Genomic DNA, 27,275 nt, shown 5'->3' with positions numbered 1-27,275 from the left:
TATTTGTGAAAAATGTAATGCAAGTATCCTACATAGATTATAGGAGTGACCGCAAAAACACAAACTATGTTTCGTAATAAAAAATAAAGTATTTTTAAAAAGATGTAAATCTTTGTAAATAATTGAGTGGTAGTGTAGTGAGTGTTACGATAATATAAAAGTTTGATCCGTATATCTCGGTGGTGACTCATATATACATTTTACAATCACTTGCTAGACCAACGGGCTTCACTTGTTTCTCTCCCAAAGTTTCTTCATCATCCTTGCGATAAAGAAAACAACAATCGGCTGTTTCGTTTCGATCCAAAGGTACGTTTTTTTTTCTTTTGTCATCGTTCTAAGATCATCAAAGTTTGATGCTTTTCCATGTTTAATCTTCTGGGTATTTTGTTGCTTCAAATCTCAATCATCCATCGAGTCTATAGAGAAAAAGTGAACAGATTTGGTATACATCTTTTCAGTAATCGATACGTTAACAATATATGAATCCATAATTTGGGTATGATCGATCTCAAGTCTGCTTTAAGGATTGTTTTCCCTTGTGGGGTCTTGATTCGCTTTTTCCATTTAATACTCTTGATTCGATTGATTCTCTCTCTGCCAATTAGGGTTATGATGTTAGATTCAGTCAATATCAATGAGTGATGAAACGTTCTGATTTTGACAGATGAGTGAAGAAACTAAAGATAACCAGAGGCTGCAGCGACCAGCTCCTCGTCTTAACGAGAGGATTCTCTCATCCTTGTCAAGAAGATCCGTAGCTGCTCATCCATGGCATGATCTTGAGATTGGTATATAAATCATTCTAAACATGCTACTTTTTGATTTCATACTTTTGTATTCTGTTACTAAATCATAAGTCTGGATAATCTATCTAGGACCTGGAGCTCCACAGATTTTCAATGTGGTAAGTTTTTTCCTACTCTTTGTTCTAAACAGAGTATGTTGTTATTAGATTCTCTAATCATTTTATCTTTGGATGATTATTAGGTTGTTGAGATCACTAAAGGAAGCAAGGTCAAATACGAGCTTGACAAAAAGACAGGACTCATCAAGGTTAGATGAGAACAAAGTTTATTTTTTATATGAATGGTTTTCTTATAGCAAAATCAATCTCAACAAGTTTGAATTCTCTCATTCAGGTTGATCGTATTCTCTACTCATCAGTTGTGTACCCTCACAACTATGGTTTTGTTCCTCGCACATTGTGTGAAGACAATGACCCCATTGATGTCTTAGTCATCATGCAGGTATTACTCTTTCTTTCTTTCTCATATTATCCCTATACTATTTGCACCAATTTTTTGTATTTCAAATATATATTATTATCTTTGTGTAGGAACCTGTGCTTCCGGGTTGTTTTCTGCGTGCCAGAGCCATTGGATTAATGCCTATGATTGACCAGGTAAAACCTAAACTTGATCAATGAAAAGACTCTGTTTTTTTTTTCTCTTACTCTAATCCTTTAGGTCAGTTTAAATGGTCTTGTACTCCAATCTTGTATTTTTGGCGCTGTAATTTTAGGGTGAAAAAGATGACAAGATCATTGCAGTGTGTGTTGATGATCCTGAATATAAGCACTACACTGACATCAAAGAACTTCCTCCTCACCGTCTCTCTGAAATCCGTCGTTTCTTCGAAGACTGTATCCTTTTTCTTCAGTGTTCCTCCTTATTCATCTCTATTGATCTCTCAACAAGTATTAGTTTTTCCCTTTAACTCTAATATCTTACAGACAAGAAAAACGAGAACAAGGAAGTTGCAGTGAATGATTTTCTGCCATCTGAGTCTGCGGTTGAAGCTATCCAGTACTCAATGTAAGCCTCTGTTTCTTTATCAAGAACCAAACTCTCTTACATCTTTTTTAGTTTGTAACATTAAAGCAACTCTGGATTCTGAATTCCCCATTACAGGGACCTCTATGCTGAATACATTCTCCACACCCTGAGGCGTTGAAGCTTCTCCTCAGAAGATTTCTGCAGCATCTATGTTTCTGTTACTTTTCATTGATAATAAGAAGCATATGATCCTAATTGATATTACTTTTATCTCTGCATTTTTCTTCCTTATCATTTGGTCCTTCTGTAATTTCGTTTTAAAGACCCTTTCTTGGCATTGAAATTTTTGGTTTAATTTGTTTGAAGAGTTCTATAAACCAATTAAACTCGAATAACAACAGATCAATTAAAACACTACAACCACTATGGTTTTAAGGTTTAAAATGTAATGACTACATCTCGTTGAAGAGAGTAAAAGAATCAAGAAAAAGTTTTATTTAAAAGCTCAAGTAGAAGAACCGCAGCTGAATCCTTAGCTTTCTTAACACTCGGCATTGGCTCGCCAATACACTCATCGGTCCATCCTCTATCGCTCGTATTAACTCTTACCCCAAACGTAAATCTCTTTGCATGAGCCGGTCCTCCTTCTTTCACACATCTACAAAATTCACCACAAACCCGAAATAAGCTCAATAAAGCCCAAAATTGATTTGTTTACCCACTTTCTATTAAATTGTTGTTACCTGTAAGAAGGCATTGGCCAATTCTTCCTCAAACAAATATCATTCAACGTTTGTCTCGTAAACGGCTGATGCCCATTCTTCTTGTTCCCATTCTCATTCTCGCCTTGATCCTCTCCCGCATTACCGTTGTTGATATGCTTCTCCTTTGATTCTGCTATTTCTTTCTCTTTCAAAGCTGCAAGTGCGTTCCTCGCAGCTAGCTTTTGAGCCATTTTCTTCTGCGGGTTTTGCGCTACTCCAACTTGAACACCGTCGATGAAAACTTCCACAGTCGCTGTGTTACCACTCCTACTCGCTTTGTATTCTAACCCTTCTGCTTGTTGCTGGCACCGCTCTTGTAGCTCTCGCACCGGATGCATTGGAAGTGTCTCTGGTGTCACCATGGGCTGAAGCAAAGGTTGAAAAACCTGGAAAAGAATCATACGATTTAGTAAGCTAAGAATTACAATTCCAAAAAAAAACGAGTTAGTTAGAGATTTTCAACCGAAATAACTAACTAACTAACCTTCCAAGCAGCAGTTGTATCTTTTCCACTATCAAGAAAAATAGCACCTGCAATAGATTCAACAATGTCTCCAAGAACTTTTGGTGCTTTGCAGTCTCCCAAACCAAAAGAGTTAAACCCCGGTTTCGATGACTCGGTTTGAACCTCCTTCACAAATTCCCGAATCTGAAAAACAAAAAGTAACCAAACAGTCAAACATTTGAAACTCTTTGAGAACAATATACTTTGTTTCTTAATCTTGTTTACCTGTTTTTCGAGGGCGCTTGAACCGTGACGAAGGTACAAGTGGAGTTTATGTTTAACCGCAACGCGAGCAAAATTCTCGTTGTTAACCGCTGCAGCTCGAAGATCTGTTAACCGACCAGGAGGAAGGCTTGTGTATGTGAAAAATAGATGTCTTGTGATGAGATGATCCAAGACCGCGTCACCAACAAATTCCAATCTCTGGTAACACGAAACACCTGAAGATGGTCTTGAAGCATGTGTTATAGCTTCAACAAGAAGACCTTTCTCTTTAAACTCATATTTAAGAGCTCTCTCAAGACCAACAAAGTCGATGCTCTTGAGCACACTCTCTGGAACATTAACATTTTTCAATGTTCCATCGACTTCATCAGGATCATCCTCCACGTGAATCCCAATCCATTTCATCAAATGATTAGCTGCAATCTTACCCCCTTCGACGTAATAAACACCAATCAAAGCCTCAACAACATCAGCTAACGTTTTGCTAGATAAAACTCGGTACGAACTCAAATCACCCTCTAGTTCACCATCCTCCATCTCCCCATCTTCAAACACATCGCTGTTTTCCTCGGAAACAGGTTTTTGCTCTTCATCGAAAAACGAAGATCCTCCATCTTTTGTGTCCTCGTCGAAAACCGGAGGCACACCAGGAGCAGACCACCTAGACGGGGCGAATCGATCCGCCTGGATATATGACTGAAGCCCTTTAACCAGAGCAAACTGATAAAGAACCATATTACTAACCATTTGTTGCCTCATCCTTGTAAGCTGACCCTCGTGCTTTTGAGGATACTTGAGAAACAGAAAACGACTAACAACCCATTTTAGATACGCATCTCCTAAAAGCTCAGCTCTCTCGTAGCAGAACGTTTCCTGGCACGAGGCGGCAGTCAAGGCTTCAAGAATCTACATATATATACCAAATATGATTAGATAGTTTCAACAAAAAAAAAAAAGACACTAAGCATAATATATATATATATACCTTTGATGTGGGAATAGGATAACTAATCAAATTTTTGAGTTGAACAGCGAGTAACATGCTCTCAACTCTTCTCATTATAGAGGGTAACCTCTGAGCACCTCGGATAAGTGAACCCGAAAGCGGATGCACAACGCATAGTTCAGGTGGAAGAAACACGTAATATGTCTTATCAAGGACTGTCTCAGATTCACCTTTGAATTGCAAGAAAAAACAAAGAAGCGTTAATTTATCGGTTATATCATTAAATTGTTAAAGTGAAAAGAATTTCTTATAACCTGACTGTTCAAACCGAGGAGAAAGAAGGTTCTTGCAATACGAAACACCACGTCCTTTAATCAAAGGTTGTTGCTTACAGTTCAAATCAACTCCATACCTAATAAATAACATTATAGAAGAAGACTTGTATAGCCTCAATAACCTCAGGTTGTGCAAGAAGTAGAAGAAAAGCCGGTCTTGTACAACATATATCCTAGCCATAGAAGTAGCTATCTCATAATACATAGACAGACTTTGCTTCTCCTTCTTGCACAACACCACAGGTGACTTGAGGCCATGTAAGTCCTCGTGATATTAGAAAAGTATTAGTATCTAATGAAACTTAGAAAAAGGATTGAAGAAATCAAAAAATTATTTGAAGATGTTTTCTTACTTTTGCTTGTAATAGTCAGCGTACGTGTTGTACTCTAGGGGACCAAGATATCCCTCTTTCCTAGGGAAAGATGTTTCTGCACTCATGTCATAACAAATTGAATCTACGTAAAACCGCTTCCCGGAATGTGCGGCTGTCACTATTTTCCCAATAAGATCTTCTGCAACCATGCACCCATCAGCCATCATCAATTTTCCTTTTGATAAATCCTCTTCTACTTCCTTCTCAAAAGCATCTCTCACAGGTAACAATCCAGAAGCTCTCACAACATCGAAGGATGCAACAGCTCCTCTAATACCATAAGTTGGGTGAGATTTCTGCCCAAATACAATGTTGTGACGAAGTTTACCAAACCCATATTCCCTTCTGTCCCCACCAAGAGTTCTCTCATTAGTCCCGAGATATACATCGGGACGAGCTCTCTGAAGAGGGTTGTCCCACGCTGTGGTTTTCGTAATCTTTTCAACCAATTCCCAGTTGATCCCTTTTATGGGTTCCATAGACGTATTGTCAGTAACAGGGACAAACAGGTAGGCCTTTGCAGGATCCCATGGTGTCGTGGAGGGTTCAACATCAACATCCAACACGATACTCATTAACCTCACATGAAACTTTTTTAGAGATGATAGCTGCACAAGAAATGCCACCAATATAAGATAAAAAGTTTCTCAAGCAAACATAAATGTTAGGAAAAATAGAGGTTGTTGTTCAGTCTAACCTGGTTTTCTGTAATATCAAGTGATCCCTTGAAAGCAAGAGATGCTTTAGTGATCATGGCCCGAGCAACATAAAGATCCATAGACATCGATAATACCTGATACAGTAAAACAAATCTTAGTTAACCATGGTTACATCTTCAAATTCTAATACTCAAATCCATGGAGAGAGAAACAACAACCTCTGCATCCAGCTCATTGCCAAAAAGAATCGCGAACTCTGAAACTTCGCTTAGGAATGGATCTTTTGAAGAGCCAAAATCTACACATCTGACATTATACATGTATAAATGGAATAGCTTTGAGCTCTCACAAACTTCCTTTCCAGATGAAACCCATTCTCCCTGTGCATGGTATAAACAGTCAAATATTGAAAACCACATTCCTCTAAAAGCACATTTAGCAAAAATTTCATAGGTTAGTGCTAATATTACCTTAAGTACATCCGCCACACCTTCAGGATAGAACTCTCTATGTCTAGCAGTTCCAGGAACAGGCTCACCTTCATCATCTTGGTCAGCCTTCTCAGCGTCTTGACCACTTCCTTTGTCCGGTAATAGCATATCGGTAAATGCACCCATCTCATGCAGTTTCTTGCAAGCAGCTAAACATACAGCCTACATATCAAACACGCAATACTTCAAGACATGGAACACTGAAAGAAAATAACAAGTAAGATAAACAAACAAACTATTATGTCCACCTGTTGTGCAAGACGCATTGAACTGCAAACAGGACCCTCAAGTATTTCAAACGGTGCATTGCAAGGAAGCTGAAGCCTACATGAATATTCCGTGTGGCCCCCAGGCTTTTCATGCTTCTCCATGCTAAACTCAGGACGAAGGATTGCATACCTGAGACACGAGAGAGAAGCAATCCATCATCTCATACAGGAAAAGGAGAGGTCATTAGGACAATAAAAATTATCGGCAAACTTACCTGTCACCAGGAAGCTGAGAGCAGTAGAAATGTACAAGACCAACCGCGGAATTCAAGCTAACCATGGCACCAGTTGCCTCCACCTTATAAACTGTACCAGGCACAGCATCAATTGAGATTAATCTCGATGTATCTTTGAGATGACTAAGATCAGTCCTTTCTATTGCTTCTTTTCGAAGTGTCTCCTCACTGTTCCTAGCATTCCTTAGGAACGCTGCGTGAGATACATTTCCTCTGCAAGTAACACAAGTTGACATATCAGTACTGATTTGGTGACCAGTAGTTACAAAAATCAAAATGTAGTTCTTAAAGCTTTTTATGTACCTCTCAACCATGAGTATGTAGTCTGATCCAGGCTTTCTTGCCCGGCCACGAGACTGAATGTATGCCAGCACCGTCTTTGCAAGGTCGAAACGCATAACAACGTTACATTGCCTAATATCAAGTCCTTCCTCAGCAACGCTTGTGGCAACTAACAGTGTCACCTATCACAGTAGAAAGAGGAAATAGTAAGACATTTCAGTATAAGATAAAAAAAAAATATGTCTTAATGAAAGACAAAAAAAATCATACATGCCCATCTCGGAATTTGGAAATTGTATCCTGCATTTGAGATGATTTCATCTCCTGGCTGTTATTGTGTCCAATCATGCTGGCACACCGTATAAAACTAAGCGAAGGCAGCTCCGCAAAAACCTGAAAATTTCCAGGCTCAGAGAGACATAGGCAGAAAAATTATACACAAGAAAATAAATTGTTTTTTTCACTTTAATCCTAACCTTAGGAAGAACCAAAGCAGCAACCACCCTCTCAACGAAAACAATAGCTCGAAAATCAGCTGTGTGCTGATATTTGAGGAGTAGTTTGATCAATGATTGTACTTTTGGAGTAACTTTCCCATCAGCCACTGCGGCGCCTATTACTTCATCAACGTGCTCCCCTCCCGAGACCACTAAAACCATAGAGCTCTGTTAATATTGGATTTCTAAAACCGGTAAAAAGCGATTAGACAAAGAATGTGATTAATACTTACCAGGATCATCAGGGAGCTCTCCCTCCTCCATCTCGTCATGTGCATTACCATTTTCTGGTTTGCCAACTTCCGCCGCGACTTTTTCAGCAGCAGCGCCTTCCAGAAGCTCACATTGCAAGAGTGACACCACCTCACTGAGGTATGATTCTTGAAACTTCACGTCGACTTGGAAATTCACCCTCTCATCACTTTGCAAAGCAGACAAGAATGATTGTCCCACCTTGAAAGAAGACACAAAAATTATATCATATGAAAATAACATATCCATTTCAAATTATCGAAAACTATTTACTAAGTTGTTTTTTTACCTTGTAAGCACACCATTGACCCAATTCAGCAAGAGTATAATTGATAGCTCTAAGTTTATGAATCAAATTGGCAGCACCATCGCTCTCCGTTCTTTCAGAGACGCCATAAACCTGTCTCAATTCATCCTTTGCTCCAGCATCCCTAGCCCCCATAAATTGCCACTTGCTTTTCCTTGAACTTGCTTGTGCCGCTTCTTCAACAGCTGCAATCATTTGCTTTATTGTCTCATGAAGAGACCACATAGTAGCAGCTTTGTCATACTCGACGACTATCTCTGAAGGCATAGGCACATGTTTCTCTAATTCTTTTCGATCTTTTATAGTACAAACCGTAGAATCCAACTTGGTCTCGAGGTTACGTATCTTTATCGCACAATCTACTTGGCTTGAAACACCTACGTTTACAAACAAAAAGTGTCACTTTCAAGAACATTGGCAAGCTTAGAGAACTGTATACAAGAAACAATCAGTACCCTTTAAATTAACAGGCGAAGCAGTCATTCCAAAGATGGCAGGTCTTTTATCTTTAGGAGTTGTATGGTAAAACTCTGACATCACTAAAGAGTATGGATGTTTCTTGACAGCGTGGTGACACTCGTCGAGAATAAGAAGATCAATTGTTTCCATTCTAATGATACTGTGTCTCAGTATATTCAACAGAATTTGTGCTGTCATAACTAGAACCTGCGTAGAAGAAAATAGAAAAAAACTCGTTAACTTCAAGAACTGATTCATATAAAAGATCAAAGCTGGTATGAAAAAGAAGCATCAAAAAGCAACCTGCTTAGACTCAAACTCTCGTTGCCACCTTCGAGAATCCCAAAAGTCCTGTCCCATCTCACCACAATAATGTCCAACTTGAAAACAAGTTTGATTACGGATCACTTCTGCTTGCTGATAACGTAAGATAAATCAACCAACCAAAACCAATAGGTAACCAATTTTTTAAAAAAGAATACAAACATGTTTCTTATTAGGCGGTACCTGATAAACCAAAGGCACTTTGGGAACCAAGAACACCGAGAGCATTTTTCTGTTCTGGCTCATCAGATCCTTATGAACACTTTTAATAAGAAGAATCGCGATAAGTGTCTTTCCAGCACCGGTCTCAAGGAAAGCAATCGTGTTTTTCGCTTTAGCTTGTTCAAGAACATCCAACTGGTATCGCCTTGCTTGCTCTTCCACAACCTTCTCTTTACGTTCTTCAGGCTTACTCTTGTTCTCCTCTGCCTTGACATCGCATTCGCGGTTTCCACCACTCACTTTCTTAACATCTCTTTCATGATCAGCTTCCCAAGTCCCTGACCTATAAACCAACTCATTGGAACCAACTTTATCCCTCTCCCAATAACCCCTAACTTCTCTATCTCTACCATCTCTTCTGTAATTGTTACATTCCCTTTTCTTCTTATTGTTACCCGCCTCGTCCCAATTACGAGTACGTTTCCTATTCATAAACCTATCTCCCTCCCTAGAATTATTAACATGCCCTCTACCTGAAAGGTTACTCCTTTCACTCTGATAACTACAAACCCTAGCTCTCTTCCTATCCTTGTCTCCTTCCTCTTTCGAGAATTCGTCTCTCTTACCGCCATTCTTTTGCAACCCATTCTCCTTCACTGTCTCCTTAGCAATAACCTGAGGAGTTACAGTAACCTCGTTGATTTGAGAATTGGTATCAGAAACGCCATTGTTTGGTAAGCCTCCACCGTTCTTGATACTATCTAAAATGTGATCAATCCCACCGAAAAAATCATTGATGACGCCGTTTTCATCAGTGGATTCATTGACAGCAACAGAGGAAGGATCAAATTCAGACACGAGATCATCGATAAGATCACAAGAGATGTCCTCGCAAGCATCTAGCCAATAAGAAGGCTTTATTGTGGCTTCTCTAGGCTCATCCTCCATTACCATAATTCTATATAATAATCAAATCAAGAACATAAGAAAGAGGAGAAAAACTCACTCAAGAAAACCAAATCCCCAGAGAAGAAAACAGAACCAAAAGCACGAGAATTGAATAAACCCAGAAAAAGGGGTGAGAGAAGAAGAGTGTTTTGTGACAGATTAGGGTTAGATAGACCGTACGAAACACGCCAATTTTGAAGTTGTTGTTTGCAGGTAAAAAGGGGTCACGAAGAAGAGCAAGCAAAACCCTAGAGACCACTACTATTGATGATTTCTTTGTAAATAAATAGGAATTGAAAACCCTTTTGCAAAGTGTTTGTGATTCTGAGATTCCACGGTCTATCGATCCCTACTCTGTTCTGTTTCTCTCTTCGTCTTCCTCTCTCTTCTGGTCTGTTTTCCACTTGCTTGCTTCTGTTTTGTAGTAATATTTCTCTCTTTTTTTTTTTGCAATATTAAGATAATTGCCATTAAAGCAGAAGGGTAAATAATTTATTCGACTTTGTAAAAAGTAACTTATTTATTTTATCAGTTTTCTTAGGGTTATCTCCCGAATAGATATCATATGTTAATTTTAGAAGAAAAAAAATTAACAGATGTATTAAATTTATCAAGTAAAAGTGTAAAACTGAAAACTAAAAATGAAAAGATTTCGATATTATTTTATAAAGATTAAGTATTTATATCGAAATCGAAATCTTTTCATTTTTAGATTTCAGTTTTACGACTTATTCCACGCTTTTTACTGTTTCCATGTAAGTTAATATTCGATGAACCAATGAGATACGGACAAGTGGAAAACTATAGTGATTGGTTGGTTCTAAACTTCTAAAATGCTTTTGTTCTGTCATTCTGTGGACCGACTCGTGCAACTTCTTTCCCATAAAAATAAAAATAAAAATAATTATTCTAACTATTTTCAAAAACCTATATTACTTTTTATGATATGAAAATCTTCGTCGATCTCATCTCTTCCTCTCCTTTTAGTCGAGACTCTTCCTGCAAAGCCGTTAAAAAGTATTAACCAGTTTGCACTACCTTTAGTTAAATGTTAAGTAACGCTGCTTTGAAACTAGGCATTGCCTTGCAGAATTGATGTCCATTTGGCGTTAAAGTCAATACCAAAGTCACTAACGTCCATCAATCTATTAATGTGTGTATGGTACACTGATAAAGCAAAACTCTTCGTTTACCTTGATAATGCGTTTACTATTGAAAAGTTGATGAGAACTAGATACGTCTCCAAATCATTATAGTGGTGGTATATCAATGCGTTTTTGTTCTAGATCATTTCCACTCAAATAACACCTTTAGCAAATGCCATCGACTTTTGGCTAACGCCGAAAACAAATTCTTCTTTGTAAGCATCCAACACGCATAGGCTATTTTTTATGGATATTATATAATTTTGAAAATCAACAAAAAGTTTTAAAATCACTATGAAGAAATCACTTATGTTTTACATCTACTTTCATCTCTTTCCACTCCACATATAATAACTAATATAACTACTAGAAAGAACGTAACAAATGTCTGAAAAGTCGAATTTTCTACAATAATTGAATCCAAACGGCAAACGCAATTCGATCTTGGTTCTGTTGCTCGTTTAGTTAACTAACCAAAAACCAAATAATTCAAATAAAAAAATACGCGAAAATATATTGAAGATAGAAGTCGAATAGTGAGGCCGAAGAAACTAAGATATTGTTTTGTTCTTCTTCCAGATAATTGCATAAATCTGCATGGAAAGCGATCTAAAGTCGATCGAATAATATTATTTATCAGATTCGTAACTTTAAGACAAATGCATCTTCATACACTGCCTAGCTTACAATTCACGTTTATACTTTGTTTGGTATTTGATTTCTTATTGTGGACATGGACCTCACTGTATGATTGAATCTTAAGATTCTCAAAGGTGCATTTTGGAAAAAGTAATACAACATTTTTTCGTGACCAATTCATTGTTTCCTGTCATTTTTTTCTTTATTACCATCCCATTCTCATGAAGCAAAATGGGGGTACGGCCCATTCAAATCTTAAGCAAAGCCCTATATTAGCGTATCAAATGAGCAAGCGACATTGAAAATGGGCCTGACCTGACGCCTACAAAAACGATTTGAGCCACCACACCAATAAAAGCTCTTTAAGCCCAAAACGAACCAAATCTGCAATATATTAAAAATTTGGATTACAAACTTTTCTGGTATAAAAGTCTCTTTCAAAATTTTCGGAAAATTAAATAGCGCCGTACTTCGTTGTATACGTGAGTGAACCCACAAAAATTGACCTACTTTGGACGGTTCATGGAGAGAGATCCAACGTAACGAGACTCTAAATACAGTCACAGGGTTCACGTTTTGCAGTGACCGACTTAAAATGACAAGAGCGCCGTCTCTTTAGCAGAACCCCACCCACCCGAAAATCCAAGTCCATAAAAGATCCGAGTTTAGATTTGCAGAATCAGCGAATACAAACAAGAATAGTAGCCAGGTGGTCGGTTCGGCCGCCGCCCCAGCCTAAACCGGGCCCGGTCTAGTTAACATCAATACCAATCCCTTTCCGGGTAAGAAACTACGGCGCGTGTATGTCAAGCACCTTTCACCCTTTTTCATTAAATGCCAAATTCCAATTTATTTATGACGACATCCTCTTGTTTTATCTATCTTACATTATTTTATGGGTTTTTGTTTGTGTTCTTTACTTCATGAAAAATAAAATAAAAAAATGTCTAAACCTAGAAATATATTATAATTGTATAATATTATACACATACCGACCAAAATTAATTCAAATGAATTTTTCGTAACAAATTTTTTTTAGGGGAGAGAGAGACAAGGACAGAACAAAAGCCTGCGAAGCCTCCAACGGTATTCATTGTGGACCAACCTTAAGTGTGGGACGACTCTATCCATCTACATTCATTTTCTCATATATGATTTTGTCCATAGCTCAATTTAGCACGTCATATTTCTATTTTCTATACTTAAAAAATATATATATATATATATATATTCTCCGATATAAAGTTAATCAATATGAAGAAATATTTTATCGAGTTGGCATGATTTTACCTTAGAATAAGAATATGTTTGAAATAATTATCGAGCAAAAGGAGAGCATGGTGATTAGGGTTTATATATATATGTGTACATACCCCACCGATACTTGTCTCGTTTCATTTATTCCTCTTTGAAACGTTGCTTTGATAATTCATATTCATGGACCGTATCCGTATCCGTATCGGTCCATTCATTCTTGATTTCTAGTGCGACTTATCACAATAAATCGAATGGAAATAACACAAACTAGTTACTTGACTATGAAAACATAATTTACCTAAAAATATAAATATTTTAATGATGACAAAAAAGAAAAACAAATTATTTCTACATTGATTGAAATCAAAAACCAACTTGATTGGAGCCTTATTTTTTCCCCCCTTCATCACTACAGATCTCTTTAATTCGTTGCACATAGTACAGTATGAAAGAAAATAAGTTGGAATCGTAATGATTTGTAAACAACTTGTTTTATGACGATCTACATATAAACACCAAAACCAATGTTGATTTTACTACTTCAATAATGTAGTATTCAAAACTCCTACTACATGCATCTATGATCTATATATACAACGTACGCCCTTTAAGTATTAATGTGTTTATAATATAGAGGCTATATTAAACGTACGTACGATCACTTTTACAAGGTGCATGCAAATTTTCAGACTTCTAACCTTCGTATCTCATCAATTTCCTTAAACATAAATTTCTGACCTTTTGATCCACACTATATTCAGTTTGGTTAGATAATGTGAATGTATATTGTTACGTTGTTAGTAAGCTCTTATACTCGGAAAAGTCGGCTTCTCTATATATGTTTATTTTCTTTTTTTAATTAATGAAAATAACTTTATAGAGGAACGAATTTAGGCTTTCTCAATATTTAATAACCTAAGTTTTGCCCATATATATATAGAGGAACGAATAGTATAATATAGTACTTATCACAATATAGAGAATTTCTAATATAGTACTTGTAAAAGATATTGTATTATACTTTCTAGTTTCTGCCCATATTATTTTTGGACCCACTTCTTTCAATCTATATGTTCGTGTTGAGGTGATTAGAAACACTAATTTAATTAAGACTCCTAGATTTTGGGGTACATGACAGTTGTTGCCATCTTCAACATCACATAAACCTGCTCTATTTTGCACCTAGCTACTGATAACGACCCCTCTCTCTAGCTATATAGACATAGTAACATATTAATATATGCACTATACAGTATATGCAGATCCACACGCACACATTTCTTTAATAAATCTTAATATACTTATTTATTTGATGATTATGCATAATTTTAGTATGATATAAGGATTCTGATATTTCCTTCAAAAACCAGAGTGTGTATACGAATAAAAGTTGTGTATCACTGCACACACCAAATTTATATCTAGTCAACAATAGCATGTTAGCAACTATTGACAAAGACAATAATATATATCACAGGACATAGACATAAGAGGATTGCATATTACTTCGTTGAAAAAAAAAAAAGAGGATTGCATATTACTCTGGTTTCATTTACTTTTATATGTCAATAACTTTTGTATTGATATTATAATTTTAGTCATATATTTAATTTATTTATATGAGTTACATTTTATTAAACATTTTTACATTTATCAAAGTAAATAGTTCTTTTAATTATTAATTAATTCAACAGTCATAAAAGTTATTCATAGTTACAATATTGATACGTAGTCCTTCTGACAATAAAACCCAACTAGATCATAATCCGTGCTATACAACACGGGCATTAATATTTTGTATAAATTAAATTGTATACTTTGTTATGTTTGTTATGTTTGTCAAAATTATTTGTTATATTTGTCAAACTTTAGTAAAATATATTCAAATATAATTAAATTTATTAAAACTTAATAAATTTAAAAGTTTTTTTTTGTTTGGAGACGCACTATCTACATACAAAATACCCGTTTCTATTTTTTGAGTATTTTTAGGGCCTGAAACTTTTCATCCAAACTGACCTAAACCCAACTGGACGCGACCCGAACCGAATATTTAGAATTATTCTATTAGGTAGTAAATCATATACCCATTAATCCCAAACCCGAACGGGTTCTACCCGAACTCGAATGGGTTACTCATATGCCCAGCCCTATTCTCTGATTTAATTATCTAAAAAATCCCAATAAAACATATATTTTGGTGACTACTTTTTATTCAAAAAAATTTACATCCTCTTCTGCCAAAATCATTTCATAAGACATCCCAAAACCCTTGGAATAATGATTCCATGAATGAAGAATCCTAATTTGAATATACCAAGAGGTTTTGAAAGGTTTTAAGTTTTTGATAGGTGTGTATGTGAGAAGGTACATCCATCGTGATGGTAATCTGCTTATTTATAATTTTAACTTGCATTATACAGCAGGTAGTCTTATATTTTAGTTAAACTAAAAACTTTTATTGTAAAGTTGATTATAAATATATGATATTATTTTATTTGATTTTAAATGTATAGTAAACTGCGAGTTGTATATGTTTTGTTGATATTATTTATATTGTTTAGTGTTTAAAATTATAAACTTGTATTTTGATTGTTAATTTTAGAGTTTCACATGTAGTAACCATCTTGTATTAATATTGATTTAAACCCGTTAATTGTAGGATTTTTCAGCTTGTATTAAAAATTGAATCACATCATACACATTAAAAAATCTAATATGTTATTAATTATTGTAGTATATAAGATTATAAATTTTAAAATAATATGTATGAAATTGAATATAAATATTCAAACTATGACACAGTACTCAGTAAAGTTTTTTCTGAAATCTACTTTTGACCCGTTATAGTATTTTTTCATGTATTGAACAATTTATATTCGTTTTTAAAAATTCAAATTGTGGCATATGCGAAAAAAATCTAATTATTTTTTTATAACGATGATATTATTTTTTTGCAAAAATAGAATCATATAAAGATGAGAGGTGAACTATAATAATTAATAAAAAATTAATATGATAATTTAGATATCAAATCTAATTTGTTGATTATAATTGGTTACTTTTTTGGAAATTAATAATGTATTTCGTTTTTGAGTTAAATTTAATTAATTAAATTAGTATTTGACTTTTTAATTTTTAAAGAAATGAATTAATTTACTCTTTAAAATTTTATTTCTAATGGCATACCTATGTAATTACTTACAAAAAATAAGGTTACATTTTAAAAATTAATATGATAATTTAGATATCAAATCTAATTTGTTGATTTTAATTGGTTACTTTTTTGGAAATTAATAATGTATTTCGTTTTTGAGTTAAATTTAATTAATTAAATTAGTATTTGACTTTTTAATTTTTAAAGAAATGAATTAATTTACTCTTTAAAATTTTATTTCTAATGGCATACCTATGTAATTACTTACAAAAAATAAGGTTATATTTAAAATGTATTTCCTAAATAATATAGTAGAATTACACCCCATACCTTCCTAGTTTTATCTATGTACGTAGCAGCTTTTTAAAACGACCAAATTCTTAGCATTTCTCTATGGCTATAGGACAGTACGTTGTATAGAAAAGTTTAAATTGAAAAACAAAACTCAAGGGACCGAATTCCCCAAGTTGAAAGAGAAAAACGCGCGCACACACACACAACGTAACAACAACAACAACAACAATATATAAATATGTATCAATAAAGAAAATAGGTGTGAAAGAGATCGAGAAGTGTGGGGATGCAAAAATGTGAGGCTGTTTTGGACAAACTCTAGAGAGAGAGTAGTGAGAGTGGTCCTTACTCTATTCCATGTTTACTGCTGTGAAATGGTAACACTCACCTTCTCACTCACCTTCTCATTTATGTTTGCTTCCCCTTTAAATCCAACCCCTACTTTAACCATTTGATTCAAATCTTACATATATATATACTCACCATATGTACCTCATATTTATACCATATGGTACTTGTCTGATATACTTACGAACCATTAATGTATTCAAAACGCTAGACTATACATTCATGACTAAGGTATTTGATAGATGATCTCCGAGACCATTTGGGATTCAGTTCACTTTTAGATTTGGAATATCTAGGGTTATAAGGATCATAGGATACAAGTAGTTAATGAAACAAAGTCGAAACTTTATTTGGATATTATTTAATTATACTGTAAAGAAAATCTGGATATCTAATATAAATTCGCTTTTTGTTTAGAACTTCACACTTTGTTTTATGTCATATAATAAATACATATTAAAAGTGATATAATCAAGTTTAAATTATAACTTTAAAATACCAAAAATATAAGCTAGAGATGTATATAGAGTCGGTCAACTAGATTAGAATGGGATATATTCCTTAAGCATAAATCTATAATGGGATTTATTTCTCAATGAAATAGTGGCAAGTGAGAGATTAATACGTAGAGAGGTCCCCTTTGTATTCAAGCTATTACAGCTTGGTAAATAGTAAAAATATTATATGTCACTAATAAATTGCTTTTTGTTTTAGCTTTGCCTTTAAATTAAAGAGCGAGGGCTGCTTGCAGGCCAACCTTTTTCATGCCATACTTTATAATTAGGCAAAATATATATATATGTATATAATATACCCCTATATCATCTCGATTACAGAAAATTATTTGAAATATAAAGATCACACTAAACCGATTTCGTACGTTAGATTCAATTTTACAGTGGTTAGTGACTTTTATTTATTTTGACGGGAAAACTTGAACCAATAGTCCAATAAACACATAGTTCAAGTATAATTAACAGTTTAACACACTTACGTGATTAATTAGTCTTACTCGAAAGCTATGTAGGAAATCTGCATATATAATAGAAAAATACATAGTTTATAAATTAGTAAAATTGTTGATCATAATCGACGATTTGTCAAATACAAGATCCGTCGTGTTTCAAAGTATCACCTACTTATTATATATTCCGTTACACGTGCTTATTAGATGATTCATATATTTTGACTAATGTAGTGATGCATGTATGATGTATAATAAGAATACTTCAATAATATTAATAATAATTACGCTTTTTAATTACTGGGAAATATTTGACCAGGTGTTGCAGATTTAGACATTTTCTTGCTGTCTCAAAACATCAAACGCTCTTGTTATGGATGTTGATGACTATGACACATAGGAATAAAATAATAAAAATATTAATGTCATTATAATAATTCTTGTTATATAATTTTGATTGAAATTGATGTATACAGCGCAGATGATTTTTTTTTTTCTGATGTTTTTTTTATATCTTAGTTTCTCTATTGATCGGGTTTTTCTTTCTGCAATGATGACTTATGCCTGAAACGAACATCGTACGTAAGACATGGTGATCTTAATACATTACATAGATACGTATTAAATTTAAACAAAATTTACCAAGAAACCACAGAAAAAGGTTAAACATACACAGATTTACATAAAAGATATATTTGTGGTTACGTTGCTTATTATCAATTTTTTTTTTTTGTGTGTGATTGATATGTATGTGTAGGAAATTTTGGACCACACAATTTGTTGACACATCAGCAACCAAACCTACTTTCCCCCTTGTGATCTGTAAATAATTGCATAATTAACTATACCAAACAAAATATTGGGTAATTAATTATGCGAAATTAGTTATGTGTGTTTTCTTCTTACATAGAGATTACCAAACCTTCATTGTTTAATCCTTCTTATAAAACAGTATTATACTGTCAACCCACGTGACTCGCTCTGACAATGAATTACTAAACAAAATTTGAACAAACAGACACGTATTGATTATAGTATTTCTGCTATTGATAAGTTTTTAAACAAAATTTAGTGTGCAATAGCACGCACGATTAAGTGAATCAATACACATAATTTACACCGTTTGAAAGACTTTTAACCTTATCAGATTATCAACCTGTTGATGGATTAATCTGATTAATATAATCAATAGATATCCCATAAGTCGACGAACAGATAAACGCAATAATTAAGTAAAATTTTATGTTATAAACAGAAACCACCAAAAAAATGTTATGATTAATCTGACAAACTTTACAGAGGATTAATTGATAATTTTATTGAGCTTTTCGGAATAACGAATCAGATGTTGGACGAGTACAAGATCCACAAACTTAGAATGAGTCGAAAGATATCGGCTATAGCCAGAGACGGTCCAGAAGGTTACATCATATATTCATATGTACATGGTATATGCATACAAAGTTTTAAGTAATCATGGCATGCCAACAACTGGAATAGTAGTTGGTAAGAATTATATTTAATTTAATGTGAAAATATGCGTGCATGCATATATTTATATTGCTTTTGTAATAGAATATTCTATACATGGAAAAAATGTGCATTTGTTTTCTGGTAAATACATATAGGTTAGAGGAGGAAAAAAGAAAAAAATACATATAGAGGTTAGTATAAATACATATCCTGATTCCCGGGTCAGTTACTAACTAACAAAAACTATATATAATTATAAATTCAAATTGTTTTAATTAGTGCTAACCAACAATAATTAGTAGAAAGCATACATAATTAGATAATAGAAAAAATTGTTTTTAAAAAAAAATTAGGTAACAAAAAAGAAACACACACATATACTCATTAGAGAAAAGATTAACGGATTCTCAAATTAACACCGTCGACAACTAAACATATACATACACATATGTATAAAGAGATTTTGAAATTTCAATACAAAGAGCTAATTCGAAGCCTAATGAAAAGGACAAGAAGCTCACATGACCCGAACCATATCATTCATGGGCCCCTACGCATTACTCGGTACCAATCTCGCTCTCTCTCTCTAAGTCTTGAAACTCTATCAAGAATCTCAAGCCACCATTTTTTCTTCATCTTCATAAAGAGAAAGAGAGAGATCCTCTTGTTTGGCAAGAACCCAATTTGAGTTCTAAGTCCTGATTTGCTTAGCTCTTTTCTTTCCTTGATTTCATTCTATATAAAGTCAACGGAAAGATATACATATATAGTTTTCTTCCGATTCTAGGGTTTTCATATTTCCTCTAAATTTTCATGGTCAAAGAAGAAAATCTAAGAAACAATCGAACCAGCAAGAGAAAGAAGACTTCAATATCAACATCTCTCTCTCCCTCTCTCTCTCTTATATTATAAGGTGAGACCACAAGAACTTTTGATTTTCTTTTTCCTTCTTCCCTTCTTTTAATATATTCTTTGAATTTTTTTTCACTAATTCATCTACCCTTTTTTATAATTGTGGCTAGATTTTTGTTTCGTTTCCTCTTTTTAATATTATCTCTCTAATGTATGTTGAAGATCTCGAGTTGAGTCATCATCATCGTCAATGGCTTTGAAAAACATCCGCAACAATTCACCAATTGAAGAACAAGAGAAAGGTTTAAACTTCATCAAGATTCACTAAGACCCACTAAGAGCCAACTCAAAACTAAACGGAGCAAGGTTTTGCCAAAAACCAAAAAAAAAAAAAAAAAGATTCAAGAACCATCTCGTAAATCAAGATTTCTCCAAGGAAAATCAGATAAGTCATAATGGATCTATCCCTGGCTCCGACAACAACAACAAGTTCCGACCAAGAACAAGACAGAGACCAAGAATTAACCTCCAACATCGGAGCAAGCAGCAGCTCCGGTCCCAGCGGAAACAACAACAACCTTCCGATGATGATGATTCCACCTCCGGAGAAAGAACACATGTTCGACAAAGTGGTAACACCAAGCGACGTCGGAAAACTCAACAGACTCGTGATCCCTAAACAACACGCTGAGAGGTATTTCCCTCTAGACTCCTCAAACAACCAAAACGGCACGCTTTTGAACTTCCAAGACAGAAACGGCAAGATGTGGAGATTCCGTTACTCGTATTGGAACTCTAGCCAGAGCTACGTTATGACCAAAGGATGGAGCCGTTTCGTCAAAGAGAAAAAGCTCGATGCAGGAGACATTGTCTCTTTCCAACGAGGCATCGGAGATGAGTCAGAAAGATCCAAACTTTACATAGATTGGAGGCATAGACCCGACATGAGCCTCGTTCAAGCACATCAGTTTGGTAATTTTGGTTTCAATTTCAATTTCCCGACCACTTCTCAATATTCCAACAGATTTCATCCATTGCCAGAATATAACTCCGTCCCGATTCACCGGGGCTTAAACATCGGAAATCACCAACGTTCCTATTATAACACCCAGCGTCAAGAGTTCGTAGGGTATGGTTATGGGAATTTAGCTGGAAGGTGTTACTACACGGGATCACCGTTGGATCATAGGAACATTGTTGGATCAGAGCCGTTGGTTATAGACTCAGTCCCTGTGGTTCCCGGGAGATTAACTCCGGTGATGTTACCGCCGCTTCCTCCGCCTCCTTCTACGGCGGGAAAGAGACTAAGGCTCTTTGGGGTGAATATGGAATGTGGCAATGACTATAATCAACAAGAAGAGTCATGGTTGGTGCCACGTGGCGAAATTGGTGCATCTTCTTCTTCTTCTTCAGCTCTACGACTAAATTTATCGACTGATCATGATGATGATAATGATGATGGTGATGATGGCGATGATGATCAATTTGCTAAGAAAGGGAAGTCTTCACTTTCTCTCAATTTCAATCCATGAGAAGTTTCATCATCTTCTTGTTTTGAATCTCTCTTTATATTGTTTCATTAGTAATTTTTCTAAGGGTATTAGATTCTAGCTAGTGAGAGGAAGAAAAAACGATCTTCTTCGTTTTTTTGGTTATGATTTTTTTTTCCGACATGTTTCTTGATGTTCATCATCATTAGGCTTTTGTCACCATGTTGAAACTCGCATCTTTTCAATTTTGTATATAAACTATATATATAATTTACATAAAATAACAGGTTCACATGCCTCAAATGTTAGCTAATTATATCCATAATATTCGCTATAACTCGTTGGTTACTCATCATCTTCATAAGTTATATGTTAATCTTAATACTTGACACTAGGTGAACCTCTGTGCCTACAGCATTTCATCAATAGAACAGTTTTCATCTTCTTCTTTTTTCAGTTTTGATATTTATAACTTGAGATTATAATTGATGAGTGGGAAAAAAGCTTATAAATTTCATGAATTGTACTCTCTGTGCCTATCTCCCTACACTGACAAAGTGTTTCATGGTACATTCTAAGCTAATGGGCAGGTCCAAAAAAAGGCACTCTTTTCTCTCTCTCTGATGGTCCTATTTTGTTTGTTTGGTTACTCTTGTAATTTTGCTCGGTTAAAGAGATTTTCTGCAGGTTATGGGCAGAGAAAATAAAGAGAAGCTAGCTATGGAAGAAGGACTGATCCATCCATTTAGTAATTCAATTATTATATTAAAAAGAACAAAAGGTATGATATGTTTTCACATTGTTTGACTTTTTTTATGATCACAGGTTCATTAATTTCTCATTTTTTTACTAATTCTAGATTCTTGTTTTTGTTATTAACCCTTGGTTATTAACTTTGTTTGGTTTGGTTTGGATTGCAAGTTGAAGCCATTTTTATCAAATCAGGTATCTTGTGTAGATCTCACAAACTCATGAGTACTTTTAGAATATATGTTAGAACCTAAATCATTTGTCAATTACTATATATATACACATATACCTACCCTATATATACACAGTTTACACATGTATATGTATAAATTGATATATTATTTTACGTGGACGTAAGGAACTTTTAAATGCTGTCTCTACGGATCATAATTTTCACCCTAAGCTGTTCAATAGGTTATTGACGTGTTCATTGGTTGATTATACATGTTTATAGTTTCCCATACTAAAATTGACTGGTACTTGCAGCATATTAAAAGTATGATCCCACACAACATGCTAACTAGGAACTCTCAGATCATGCTTCACGAACAAGGAATTTTTTTTTTTTTTGTTGTTGTTGTCATATCTACTATATATATGTATGTCAGATTGTCAGTATGTGCATATATACATGAGGTTACCGGTCCATGTACATAAACACATTCAGGTAAATAACTAGAAAGGTTGGGAGAATTACTATTCTGCATGTAGTCCATGAATATATGGTAAGATTGCGTTAATTAAGTGTTAAATTTTTAATCTTTGGCATGAAAGATCAAATCGACAAGTCATTTAACAGAATGTATTTCCCTCCCATTGCATAGACATACTTCAGTACACCTTATATTATCCATATCCTTTGTGATAGTTCATGTAACTAAGCACTCGAGACTCAAATCTTCAGTAGATGCATGTGTTTGTTTTTCTTTAGCTGCTAATTCGGATCGGATATGACATAGCGGATTTTGTATATCTTTAGAGAGTATGAGGGTCCGTATAATTTGTGATCGAATGATCCTAAAATAAGATAAATATATGAACCTACATCATTATAAGTAGGGTTAAGTGTGTATGATTGTGTATGCGTATAAAAATACTCCCTTGACCGTAAACATGAAACATGTAATATATAAGATATATAGACATGGAGACTATATCATATAAACATACATATATATATATATGTTAGTTATATGTGTAGCCCACATTTTTCGATATAGGGGAACAAAGTTACGAATAATGTATATGTTAGTTATATGTATAAAACATTTGCAAAGGGATGATACAATGGAATATGTAAATACGTATTCCAAATAGTCTACAAGTAGCAATGATATTGTGTAGATATGTCTCATAAAGGCTTGTGCTATTATATTGTGTAGATGTGTCTCAAAAGGCTTGTGCATAGTTGTCAAAAGAATATAAAATGCATTTTAATATTCAAAAGAATGCATGCATAGACTGATAGAAAAGAAGAAATAATGAAAATTAAAAGGGGAGGTATTAGTGAAAAGTACGGAGGTATTAAAATTATGAAAATGACTAAAGGAAATAATATTGTAACACATCTAAATGATTAGTTGTGTAAGAAGAATAAAGAGAATTAATGACATGCTCCAATTATTGTTAAATAAAATAAAATAATTCATTCTCATTAGATTCCTGACCTAAAAGAGACTGCAAATATGTAGGCCGGTTAGGGTTTTCATAGGCATGATTAATGATGATAAGGAAACTTCGTATTGGGGGTTAATGGGTTCTTTCCCTTTCTAATACATTTCTAAATAAAGTAATAATCAAATATTAAACTTTTAACTTACCGTTTCATTTTTATGTTGAGTTTACTTATATTGAAAGGAAACTATTTTATCTAAACCTCATTGTCAAATCTTTCATTTTGTAGCCATATGCTAATTACATGCAACAAAAGGAGTTTTTTTTGTTTGGTGTGGCAAACGAAGATTTATTTACCTTTCTTATTTAATCAAACTAAATAAATTTCTTCACTGTTGAATTGTAATAAATAATTTATTTTCTTATAAACTTATCCATCACAACTCACAAGTCATGAACTATATATAGAAAGTAACACGACAGTAATAATATTAGTGAACCACTAGACTTTTCAGTAAGTGTGGTAAATTCTGAAGACTAAATAATTTAGACTTAATATGTATATCTTTATCTGAGGCCTATAATATGTTTCATTCATGAACCTACGCATTTTAAAATGCTATGTCATATGGACAAGATTTTGATCCAAATTGAACTATTTATAAATTACAACGTGTATATGATTTTTAAATTTTGGGGTACAAATACCCCGGCTTAGAGCAAAAGTGGGCCTAACAAATTTAAAGTTAAGACTTCAAAAACTTGGCCCATGAATAAGCCCATTTAGGGTTAAAACAGTAGCCCAGACCCGGACTCTAATTGCTCCGTATTCTTCTTCTCTTGAGAGAGAGAGAGAGAGAGAGAGAGAGAGAGCAATGGCGGCGAGTGAACACAGATGCGTGGGATGTGGTTTTAGGGTAAAGTCATTGTTCATTCAATACTCTCCGGGTAACATTCGTCTCATGAAATGCGTAAGATTTTTGTATTAATGGATCTTCTTTGACCCAATTAGGGTTTATAAGATTCTCTATTAAATTTCTTCAAAGTTTCCATCTTTGATCATATTGTTATATTTAGGGAAATTGCAAGGAAGTAGCAGATGAGTACATCGAGTGTGAACGCATGGTCTGTTTTAATCACTTTCTTTCCCTTTTTGGGTGTTTCCCTATTTCTTTCCAATTTTGGTTTTTGGTTCTTTAATTGTTTTCTTTGGCAGATTATTTTCATCGATTTAATCCTTCACAGACCAAAGGTATATAGACACGTCCTCTACAATGCAATTAATCCAGCAACTGTCAATATTCAGGTAAAAAACTATTTCAATTCAAGTTCTTGATTTCAAGCATTGCTAGTTCCTGTCTGATTCTAGCTCTCTTATCTTGAATTGATATTACAAACTTGTGGAAATATCTGGCTTTGAAAATCTTTTTCCATATATAGAAGTATCTTAGACCTCAAGCAACAAACTAATTTCCAAGTTTGGGGATATTGAGTAGTCTCTGATCCAATAAGAATTGTTGGGTTCTTTTTTTTTTTTTGTGTGTGTGTGTGCAGCATCTGTTGTGGAAGTTGGTCTTCGCCTATCTTCTTCTAGACTGTTGTATCCTTTTGTTTTATAATCTTTTACTATCAAAGTGTAGCTAGCAGATGTGTAGTTGGTGAGATTCATCGGCAAACTTATTTGAAAAGCCCTGAACTCATCATAGATAGAAGCTTGCTACTGAGAAAAAGTGATGAAGAATCGAGCTTTTCTGATAGCCCTGTTCTTCTATCTATAAAGGTTAGATCGTTTCTTTTTAATGGACTTAATTAGATTTTTTTTCCTTTAAGGTTTAAATGATTTAAGTCATTGAGATTGTTTAGAAAGGGTAATAATTTCGCATTTGAAACAGGTTCTGATTGGTGTCTTATCTGCAAACGCTGCATTTATCATCTCTTTTGCCATTGCGACTAAGGGTTTGCTAAATGAAGTTTCCAGGTGATTACTGATTCTTCTTCTTCTTAGTTCTTATTATGAGTTTTTCATCAAAGATCTCAGACTTCTGTCACCTGAAGATTGTTTATGTATAATTTTTTTTAAAAACTTTGCAGAAGAAGAGAGATTATGTTGGGGATATTCATCTCTAGTTACTTCAAGATATTTCTGCTTGCGATGTTGGTATGTTGTAGCTTTACCTCTCACTTAATTCCTAATATTGAAGTTCCAAACTTCTTAAGCATTCCATAAATCATGCACTAAAGTTTCTTGTATTGATTAAACATGGTGTTATGTCTCTTTGCTCAAAAATAGAGAATCTTTGTTATTACAGGTATGGGAATTCCCAATGTCAGTGATTTTTTTTGTCGATATACTTCTCTTAACATCAAACTCCATGGCTCTTAAAGGTCAGACCTTCAAAATGTTCTCAATGCAAATTGTTTTTTGTTGTTGTTATTTTGGAATCTCACAATGCAAGTTTGTCTTTAAACCAGTGATGACTGAATCAACAATGACCAGATGCATAGCCGTATGCTTAATCGCGCACTTGATTAGATTCTTGGTGGGTCAGATTTTTGAGCCGACAATATTTTTGATACAAATTGGATCTCTGTTGCAATATATGTCTTATTTTTTCAGAATCGTATGATCCCATCAGCTTCCAGTATAGTCTTTTGGTTTGAAGATAAGAGAAACCTTTACATTATTATACCATACTGTATTTTATGACTAAGCCAAATATTATCGCCACCAAAAATTGAATTAGACCTTACTAAAATATCAAAAGTTAATTGTTGGTCTGTTACTCTGTGCGGGCGGATATAACTCAACCACCTACAATTATTTGCCCTACAAAAACCTTGTTCCTCACGATATCGTCGCTCCATCTTTCTTGGAATGCTGGGCATATGTGGTGGTACCCTCCTTGGAATGGTGGGCATATGTGGAACCCTCCTATGAATGTTGGAGATATGTGGGACTCTCCTATGAATGTGGGGCATCAACACATTGTTGCAACACCAAGTGAATGTCATAGGAAAGACGAGGAGACGGTTGAAGCCGAAGTTGAGGCTCCCCTTGATTCTTATCCGGAGAATGCTACTACCATGGCGAGAAAGCAACCAAAGGCAAGTTAAATATCTGAAAATGTTGAGAATTCTGATGATAACTAAAGCATTGAAACGAATATTGGGTTAACTTAATAATACTTATGCTTATTTTCAAGTCTCGTTTTGTTTTAATTGACTACACTATACTTCTTAGATCCGTTATGTATATATAATTTGACCTCTTGAACCAGAATGATCCAGCCAATGATGGAGATGAACAATAAGAAGCCAATGATCATGTTCTTGAGATAGTTCCACTGTGAATTCCTTTGACTCATCTCCTCTAAAACAATCCAGTTATGATGCTTAGTTGGAGCTTTCTTCTTCAGCCATTTTCCATTCCCACCCGTTTTTCTATAGACATATCACCTGCAACCCCAAGTCCATCATAA

General features: G+C 34.5%; 4 protein-coding genes, 3 long non-coding RNA genes and 1 other non-coding gene across 16 annotated transcripts; 4 read left to right on the top strand and 4 right to left on the bottom strand.

The window, feature by feature from the left end:
- Positions 1 to 166: 166 nt before the first annotated feature.
- Positions 167 to 2,168, top strand: PPa1 (pyrophosphorylase 1; the record flags this gene model as incomplete). 2 transcript variants are annotated; one of them, NM_099987.4, is made up of 9 exons in its annotated part: positions 167 to 309; positions 668 to 791; positions 879 to 907; positions 991 to 1,056; positions 1,143 to 1,250; positions 1,340 to 1,405; positions 1,525 to 1,645; positions 1,736 to 1,817; positions 1,914 to 2,168. In NM_099987.4, exons 2-9 carry the CDS (start codon positions 668 to 670, stop codon positions 1,954 to 1,956), a joined length of 639 nt encoding a protein of 212 aa, NP_171613.1. In that variant the 5' UTR covers positions 167 to 309. The 2 variants fall into 2 exon arrangements, with proteins under 2 accessions (NP_171613.1, NP_001322481.1); NM_001331245.1 differs by lacking the exon at positions 167 to 309 and adding an exon at positions 329 to 499 and having other exon boundaries at positions 1,914 to 1,956.
- Positions 329 to 611, bottom strand: AT1G03997. Its single transcript, NR_138629.1, has one exon. It is a non-coding gene; the product is annotated as an other RNA (long non-coding RNA).
- DCL1 (dicer-like 1) lies at positions 2,111 to 10,217 on the bottom strand. Of its 2 annotated transcripts, none has more exons than NM_099986.4 (20): positions 8,887 to 10,217; positions 8,683 to 8,796; positions 8,376 to 8,586; positions 7,903 to 8,297; positions 7,595 to 7,814; positions 7,341 to 7,513; positions 7,135 to 7,257; positions 6,886 to 7,046; positions 6,562 to 6,795; positions 6,326 to 6,476; positions 6,057 to 6,239; positions 5,805 to 5,966; positions 5,625 to 5,720; positions 4,907 to 5,535; positions 4,533 to 4,630; positions 4,258 to 4,448; positions 3,273 to 4,178; positions 3,027 to 3,191; positions 2,522 to 2,928; positions 2,111 to 2,436 (listed from the first exon to the last, which is right to left on the bottom strand). In NM_099986.4, exons 1-20 carry the CDS (start codon positions 9,817 to 9,819, stop codon positions 2,259 to 2,261), a joined length of 5,730 nt encoding a protein of 1,909 aa, NP_171612.1. In that variant the 5' UTR covers positions 9,820 to 10,217; the 3' UTR covers positions 2,111 to 2,258. The 2 variants fall into 2 exon arrangements, with proteins under 2 accessions (NP_171612.1, NP_001184881.1); NM_001197952.1 differs by having other exon boundaries at positions 2,218 to 2,436; positions 5,802 to 5,966; positions 8,887 to 9,922.
- Positions 4,632 to 4,838, bottom strand: MIR838. The gene has a single exon (NR_138613.1). It is a non-coding gene; the product is annotated as a microRNA ath-MIR838 precursor (primary transcript).
- Positions 9,239 to 10,026, top strand: AT1G03993. Its single transcript, NR_138628.1, has one exon. It is a non-coding gene; the product is annotated as an other RNA (long non-coding RNA).
- Positions 10,218 to 19,623: 9,406 nt separating the features above from the next.
- Positions 19,624 to 21,689, top strand: NGA3 (AP2/B3-like transcriptional factor family protein). Of its 2 annotated transcripts, NM_001331244.1 has the most exons (3): positions 19,624 to 20,003; positions 20,165 to 20,914; positions 20,984 to 21,689. In NM_001331244.1, exons 2-3 carry the CDS (start codon positions 20,398 to 20,400, stop codon positions 21,472 to 21,474), a joined length of 1,008 nt encoding a protein of 335 aa, NP_001322175.1. In that variant the 5' UTR covers positions 19,624 to 20,003; positions 20,165 to 20,397; the 3' UTR covers positions 21,475 to 21,689. The 2 variants fall into 2 exon arrangements, with proteins under 2 accessions (NP_001322175.1, NP_171611.1); NM_099985.3 differs by having other exon boundaries at positions 20,165 to 21,689.
- Positions 21,690 to 21,965: 276 nt separating this feature from the next.
- AT1G03987 lies at positions 21,966 to 22,237 on the bottom strand. Its single transcript, NR_138627.1, has one exon. It is a non-coding gene; the product is annotated as an other RNA (long non-coding RNA).
- Positions 22,238 to 24,207: 1,970 nt separating this feature from the next.
- Positions 24,208 to 26,550, top strand: ARV1 (ARV1 family protein). 6 transcript variants are annotated; one of them, NM_001331242.1, is made up of 9 exons: positions 24,208 to 24,744; positions 24,874 to 24,921; positions 25,013 to 25,102; positions 25,351 to 25,396; positions 25,503 to 25,576; positions 25,689 to 25,774; positions 25,888 to 25,954; positions 26,106 to 26,181; positions 26,269 to 26,550. In NM_001331242.1, exons 2-9 carry the CDS (start codon positions 24,919 to 24,921, stop codon positions 26,421 to 26,423), a joined length of 597 nt encoding a protein of 198 aa, NP_001321776.1. In that variant the 5' UTR covers positions 24,208 to 24,744; positions 24,874 to 24,918; the 3' UTR covers positions 26,424 to 26,550. The 6 variants fall into 6 exon arrangements, with proteins under 6 accessions (NP_001321776.1, NP_001318899.1, NP_001321777.1 ...); NM_001331239.1 differs by having other exon boundaries at positions 24,208 to 24,767; NM_001331241.1 differs by having other exon boundaries at positions 24,874 to 25,102.
- Positions 26,551 to 27,275: the final 725 nt, after the last annotated feature.

This window comes from Arabidopsis thaliana (assembly GCF_000001735.4).
Source record: "Arabidopsis thaliana chromosome 1 sequence".
NCBI classification, from domain to species: domain Eukaryota; kingdom Viridiplantae; phylum Streptophyta; class Magnoliopsida; order Brassicales; family Brassicaceae; genus Arabidopsis; species Arabidopsis thaliana.
This window is presented reverse-complemented; position numbering and strand designations above follow the sequence as displayed.

Coding starts and splice junctions, on each gene's coding strand:
- NGA3 (NM_099985.3), top strand. CDS start 20,398: ATGGATCTATCCCTGGCTCCGACAACAACAACAAGTTCCGACCAAGAA.
- DCL1 (NM_001197952.1), bottom strand. CDS start 9,819: ATGGTAATGGAGGATGAGCCTAGAGAAGCCACAATAAAGCCTTCTTAT. Junction 7,258..7,340: donor CTGCTTTGGTTCTTCCTAAG/GTTAGGATTAAA, acceptor GGAAATTTTCAG/GTTTTTGCGGAGCTGCCTTC. Junction 5,721..5,801: donor ATGAGCTGGATGCAGAGGTT/GTTGTTTCTCTC, acceptor TTACTGTATCAG/GTATTATCGATGTCTATGGA.
- ARV1 (NM_001331239.1), top strand. CDS start 24,672: ATGGCGGCGAGTGAACACAGATGCGTGGGATGTGGTTTTAGGGTAAAG. Junction 24,922..25,012: donor ACATCGAGTGTGAACGCATG/GTCTGTTTTAAT, acceptor TTTCTTTGGCAG/ATTATTTTCATCGATTTAAT. Junction 25,775..25,887: donor TTGCTAAATGAAGTTTCCAG/GTGATTACTGAT, acceptor AAAACTTTGCAG/AAGAAGAGAGATTATGTTGG.